General features: G+C 35.2%; 1 protein-coding gene across 30 annotated transcripts in view; it reads right to left on the bottom strand.

Annotated features, from left to right (window-relative positions):
• Positions 1–1,945: 1,945 nt before the first annotated feature.
• The window catches only part of Csp (Cysteine string protein), a 51,132-nt gene continuing 45,577 nt past the window's right edge, over positions 1,946–7,500 (bottom strand). For all 30 annotated transcript variants that reach the window (XR_011399435.1, XR_011399436.1, XR_011399433.1 and 27 more), the window contains one exon: positions 1,946–5,853. Coding sequence is in view for 18 of the 30 variants with exons in the window: in XM_070136357.1 (XP_069992458.1) it covers positions 5,813–5,853 (41 nt within the window). In the remaining 12 variants the exon portion in view is untranslated. The remainder of the gene's footprint in view (positions 5,854–7,500) is intronic.

The following is a 7,500-nucleotide window of genomic DNA, read 5'->3' as shown; positions in this document are numbered from 1 at the left end:
ATATATATGTATAATTTCTAATCTCCCAAGTGTATTTGTGATGAAAATATAGTAAAATCGGTTAAATATGTCTTTACGCTGTTGAGATATTAAATCTTATTTCTGCTTTTTTCTACTCTAATTCGCTTCTATTTTGTTGGCAATTGGGAACCCTAGAAATTTTTTTTTAGTTCAGATTTCAAGTTATTTACTATTACCGCACCCCACTGGAAAAAATGGATTAACAATGTTATCCTTTTTGTATGGCTAAATTCGGCTCGTTTTGTGCCTGGCTTTCGGTTGTCTCCCTTAATACATGTTCTAGCGTTCTCTGCAACTTTTCCAAAGCGAATTTTTTTTCCGTTACATACACGTGATACTATTGTAGTGTTACAGATACAAGTAGTACAAGTTTTCTTAATCTTCCCTAAGGTCAAGTCTGGTGATAATGAAATGTCGGGGGGAGGGGAAAAAATCCCCAGCTTCAAAATAAGACGAGTATACCTCCTACCTTCCAAAAAACAGAAGTAAAGGAATGTATCAGTTCCAGCCCCACTTGGAGGAACTATAATTCTGTCTTACTAGAAGTCTTCGAGTGCTTGAATGAAAACAGACAAAGAAATATTTCAACCAGAATTTGTTATTTTGGAACTCAGATAAAAAAATATTCACCATAGACAACAGATATGACATGACCCATGAGAGTAAGGTATTTCCTCCAGATATATTCTATTTTTTGTTTTGAGGACGGGAGAAACAATACCATACACAATGAATCATAGACAAATTGATTTATATTTATTTTTTGCCATTTCTTTCGCGGACGTCACAATATCGGCGGGAAATTGGAATAAACAAGATGCGGGATTTTCACTTTTTTAATTTTCCTGGAAATGTATGTCGGCGGGCCTGCTATTCAAGAAAAAAAATGCTGTGGCCTAATGCTAACGTTCGGACCAAACGTATATCAATTCAGGAGGAAACATACGTAAATATTACAGAATTCAAGACCACATTTAATTTAACTTTCCCTTGGGGTTGATTGACAGTCCTTTAGGTGTCCCTCTCCTCCTAACTCTAGATCCAGTCGACAAGCCAGACCAAATACCATTCTGAAGCCAAAAGGATATTAAGATCTAAGATACTGAAATTTAGTAGAGAATTCAGCAAACATTTAAACCAACTTACGGCAATATAATTGTTCAGCGTAATAAGCTTCCTGTACTTGTTTTCTAGCTTGAAAGCTTACTTCACTAACATACGATTTGGAAACATGAATTCAGTGGACGTAATGTCTATAACATTGTTTAATTACAGATTTTAGTTTAGTTTTAGTTTTAATTCCATTTGTTACAACGGGTATTCCTTTGCTGACATCTCAAGAGAATCTTGATTATGCGATAACTTGTGGAAAAACAAATATAGGAAACTAATGGAAGGTAGGTCTATTAATTTATATACTCGACAAATTACTATACCATTTGTTAACATCAATTCATAGGACGTAATGTCTATAACCTTAATCAACATTAGATAACCTTGATTAAGAGATAACTTGTAAATGTAGGGAACTATTAGAAAGTGGGCCTATTGATTTATAAACTCGACCCATCAATGACAGACAGTACGTGAAAAAGAAGGGAAAGGGTACGACTTTGGGATAAATTAGCAGTTAGTCAAAATCTCGGCTTCTCCCCAGGCCATATATACGTCAGAGGACAGAAATAGTAGCTTCTGCTTGGCTTTATGTTTAGAGTTCTTTGCGATCTCTTTGAAAGCCCTTCCCCCCCCCTTCCCTTGGGGTCACCTATACATGGTCTTGCTGGATACACAATTATCGTATTATTCTTTGTTATTTGCCAGCCTAATATTTATCCCATTACTACTAGATAAAAATAGTAATAATGCCAATTTTTGGTTGAATCTAATCTTTCAAACCAGGAATTATGTAATAAAACCACAGTACTGAAATGGTGGGACTTTTATATTCTCTCTACAGTTTCGTTACATGCATATTGGGTATCATCTTCATAATCAACAGTAACTTTCATCTTATATACAAGGCCTACAGACTGACGACACCTCATAGTTAGTTCTCCAGTAAAGTCGTAAGACACAAAGTGAGGATGACGGCAGAGAACAATGCTTACATTTGATTTGCAATTGCTCTTGAGATTGGATTTAAAGTTTTCTTAAGATGATGATATATAATCGTGCTTCCAGAGGAGAAAATAGAACAGCATGCGTTACCTTCATTCAACCGTGATGATTACTATATTGCAGAAAGCTTGAATGTAAAATTTGGACACTATATATACACACTGAATTATGGAACTTTTACTTATAATATATACACGATACCATTAGCATAATTCTACCCATCATCCTCATGACACATAGAACAAGGTGCATTAACTGCAGACAGAATATCATTGAAAAACTGCAGCATCATGTATAGAGGGGGAGATTTTTTTTATTTTATTTAATGCCATGTTAAAATGGAAGAACGAGAATAAGACCTTGAAGAAAAGATAAACAAGAGGAGAATATATGCATATATAAAAAAGAAAAGATCTCAAGTTATTAAGTATGTCATTTTGATGATCTCTTGTGCTTCTACTGGATGGAGGAGAAATATAACACTGCCGATACAATGATGGTTTTCCCCACACGAAAAGGTTCCTTGAAAGGGTTCCTCAGGTATCAAACCATGTTCTGAGGCAGCGATGATGGACAAGTTAACAAAAACTAAGGACCCTTGGGACAACCTGAATGAATGGGTGGGATTCTCTCTCGCAGCTAATTTATATCTAACAGCTTATATATATTACAAAATCAAAATCTGGATACTCTTTATACATGTAGTCTGAACTTAGAGCAAAGTTATTAAAATCACACAAAAAATGTGCAGTGTTTAGATGGAAATAATAAGAGTACTGTGTGTACTTGTGACTTTTCATCGTGTGTAGATATGTATATATATAAATGTATATGAGTTCAAAGCTTACAGAAAATGCAAGTAGTTTTTTATTTCTTTTTTTAGTGTTTAATTAGATCTAGACTCATCATTATGCTTTACACATAGACATACATATATTCTTCAAACACTAGTTGTTCATGTCCCTTGCAAACACCAAGTACACTCCAATCCCCAACATACACTGTTAATATTCCTAAAATGATGAAATTTATAGACTTCTACACTGGCTGGCAATGTCTTACTATAATTTCTAAATAAAGCATTAAAGAGATAATCATATTAAATCAACTTTCCATTTAATCCAGTTTGCATGACAATTAAGTTTATCAACTGAACATACTTTACTTCCACAATTAACTTTCAAATTTCCTACTCTGCTACTTCCTGCTGAGGACAATGTCACAAGGAGATAAGGAGTAATAGGAGGAGGAAATAAAAGAAAAGGAACAAGGAAAATAGAAGAGGAAGGGGAGAAGGGGAAGAGAAAGCAGCAGGAGGAGCATAGTTGAAATTTAAATATATAACTGGTATAACCAAACTTGATGACTTGATGAGCTATGCAGAAAGCATTTAAAAGACAATGAAGGCAAACAGTGTATTTCAGTATTCTGATCTAAGTTCTGAAAGACACTAACAGTAAAAAGAAAAGAAAACAAAAGATGCTTTCATGCAATATCATGTAACACTACTCACTGTTTTTCACTTTTTTTCAAATGTCACCTCGCTCATTTTTGCATACAACTGGAATGTTTCACATGCAACTCGAATGAAGATATTTTCCTCTATATATAATTCTTCCCACTAATTCTATGGACAACTGTGCACAGAATAAGTTCTCTTTATAACTGCCGTACACTACTTCCCAAATTCTATTTTCCCGACCATAACAATTATATATATCAACAATGATCATAATGGCAATGATGCTACAGTACTTATGAAATGAATCCTCTAAACATTTTCTACAATGATGTACTGTATTCTTTCTAGTATTAAAGATATCCCAGTTCTAGAAATACAAGTAAAGGATATTATCTACAGGAGGAGTCTGATAAATCGTACACCACGGTTCATTCAAAAGAATTTTCGTACCCAGCGAGGTATGAAAGAAAAGGAGTCCATGAATACCAATAAGAAAGCCAAAACTCCTTCCCATACCATAAGCCCAGGCACCTAACAAGTTCTTCCTAGACCCGTGGGGTTATCAAGGAGACGCAGAAAATACCCTTACATTATACCAGTTCTGAAGTTGTACACAGACATGCAAATCACAAACACAGTAAAGATGCACAAGGAAACTGACTATTCGGTGCAGTTACAGTAAATCATTGTCATAATATAGCTCTTTTTATATCCACTGAAATCTTTCCCATTAACTTAACTAACAAAGTATGATACACAAGAGACAGTGAAACAGATGATAGTCAATGCTTTGAAGTCCTTATGAAACAGAAGAAGTACAACATACTCTGACTAGTTTTCGATATTTGATAAGCAACATGTTTGAATTAATATACAGCACTGTGGAGGTCATATTTTGTATTATCAATAGTTAATTAAAGCTTCCCTTCAAATTATTGCAGCCTCGGACATAATCAAATACATGGGAATCAAGGTGCATATAGTACCAAGATGTGTATATCATATTTTAACAAACACCATTATTTACATCTTCATCTAACCATGGATTCTAAACACAGAGAAAGCCAATTTTTCTTTACTATACAGAAAACACAGAAAAAAATCCAAATAAATACAAGCAGTATTAATGTTTGTAAAGGAAGCTAATATGACACAAAATGATATACAAATCAAATAATGCACATCTACACCTTTGGATATCACATATAGTAAATAGGTTGACTTACCGGTAAGAACTAAATAAATAAAACTACTAAATACAACTGGTGTTGCATGTTTCTGGATACCAAATACAAATAGAGTAATAGGGCAAACAAAAAAATCATTGGCACTGTTAAGTATGTATTCTGCAAGCTATCAGTACAAAAATAAATAAGAGATGCAAGAAAGAAAAGTAAATGAAAAATTACAAGAAAATTATAATTCTTTTTTCTACTAATGTCCTTTTAATAGAGGCACTAGAACAACACAGTATTTCTCTTGATACTGAAGGACATTGAGGAAAAAACTCTGAAGGAATCAAGTCCTTTCATGGATGCTTGAGATACATACATATAGCATCTCCTCTTTGATGGGACGAATAAGTGTCCATTTGAAAGGTTAAAATAGTTAAAAATGCCTTGATAAGATATTGTCTTCTGACAACTGCACTCCCATTATTTTTTGAAGTCAATGAACACTATTGGAATGTAATACCAAAGAAGTGGTGTTAGAACACAGGTATCTTCACAAATTGCTTTTGTCTAGATACAGAGAATTCAAAGTTGTAAGAGACAAGATAAAATACTGATTTAAATACAAAACAGAATACAAAAAAAGAAAGAAAAAAAAGTAAATGTAAATCAAAATGGATAAATCTCTAATCATTCAATCAGTTACACAAATGAGCCTGAAACAAACAAAATGACTAAAAGGGTATTTTCTCAAAAAACAAAAAAACAAAAAAAATTAAATTAAAATCCACTACATTCCTTCAAAAAATCTTGGTTGAGTCGAACGCTACCTCGGCCACTGGATACTCAAGGTTTACATGATGTATTGCAAATGAAGTTGTCCTTCTAGGCCTCGCACTGGGATAATCGAAACACACATCATGATATCTTTCCGCAGTCACAGCAGACAGGAGGATCTAGGACATTGGAGAACAAGATCTCCGGAGGGGACAAATCCCACTGGTTCTGCAAATTCATTCTATTATAACTTGACCCTTGCTCAGTACTGGCCATGACTAGGAGAGGCATTCTGTGACATTCCTGAAAGGTAAAACAAAGGGATTTTGTAATGTACTATAACATACACAAATTAACTTCATTTCATTAGCTATACTTGCTGCATGTGGTAGATGGTTACTTAAAAGCTACAAGGCACTTATGTACTGTATTCTTTTTTTATGTGAGATGATAAATTTCATTTGAGATAATCATTTGTTTAAACAAATGAAAAAAGCAAATCTTTTGTTCAACCTATTATCCATATCAATTACTCTAATTGTCTGTAATCTATTTATCTTGTATAAACCAGCAACATGACAAGTAAAAACAATATACAGAATATAACCCATCCTCTCTACTCTCATTTACAGCTACCTAAAGATTGCTTCAGAGTTGAGCATAAAATGAACTCATGTGCATAAATCCCTCCTTGACTTCAGTGTAGTTTTCAAAGAGTCAAGACAATCAATAATATTAGTGCCAATCATATAGTTGTTTTTGAGTGAACAACTTTATTCTGCAATCCATGAAGCACTTCAAGAGCTTGAGCACTACAAAGGTAACATTACCTTTCAAGGTTTACATGCTTAATTAGCTTCTAATCCATTACAAGTGCAAAGAAAATACACAAAGTTATCATACCAACTTTTGGTAGTAAAAATAACTTTGCTACAAAGTAGGTAGTTCAGCACACCAAGCAGTATATAATTGTAACTGGGAAATAAATCTTGTCTTTCCAATAAGCAAAATAATCAGTGGTATGGGTCAGAAACGAAAAGTAAAGCAGTGAATACAATGTACATATATAAAAAGGGTATCCACAAACATAACTCTGAAAGCTCATGTGCACCCTCCCAGAATCATAATTATGCAATTATATTAACCAACCCAGGATACAATGGCTTTAAATCTCAATCAAGAATCACCAGATTTTCTATAATCATTTCATTTTCAATGATTTCTAATCCATAAAAACATGCATTCCTGTTTTAATCCTTCAATTCCAAGTCATTTTCATATGTGATCAAGGAGGAGGAAGACAAAGAAGAAAAAAAAGTAAATATAATTACAAAAGAGAGAGAAAGAGAGTGGGAGCAAGGCATGGTTGGAGAGAGGGTAGGTAAGAGTGAGTAAAAGTACGTGTGTGGGAGCGAATGAGTGTATGAGAGCAAGTGCAAGAGTGAAAAAAATGGGGGGAGGGAGGGAGGGAGGGAGGGAGGGAGGGAGGGAGGGAGGGGGGGAGAGAGGGGGAGAGAGGGAGAGAGAGGGAGAGAGAGAGGGAGAGAGGGAGAGAGAGAGAGAGAGAGAGAGAGAGAGAGAGAGAGATAGATGTAGATAGATAGATAGAGAGATAGAAATAGGGAGAGAGAAAGAGAGAGAGAGAGAGAGAGACGGGACATAGAGAGAGAGAGACGGGACAGAGAGAGAGAGAGACGGGACAGAGAGAGAGAGAGACAGACAGACAGAGAGACAGACAGAGAGAGAGACAGACAGAGAGACAGAGAGACAGAGAGACGGACAGAGAGACAGAGAGACAGACAGACGGACAGAGAGACACAGACAGACAGACGGACAGAGACACAGACAGACAGACGGACAGAGAGACACAGACAGACAGACGGACAGAGAGACACAGACAGACAGACGGACACAGACAGACAGACAGAGAGACACAGACAGACAGACGGA

Source organism: Penaeus vannamei, chromosome 22 (genome assembly GCF_042767895.1).
Source record: "Penaeus vannamei isolate JL-2024 chromosome 22, ASM4276789v1, whole genome shotgun sequence".
Classification (NCBI taxonomy): domain Eukaryota; kingdom Metazoa; phylum Arthropoda; class Malacostraca; order Decapoda; family Penaeidae; genus Penaeus; species Penaeus vannamei.
Note: the sequence above shows the minus strand (reverse complement) of the source record. Positions and strands in the feature narration are given on the sequence as shown.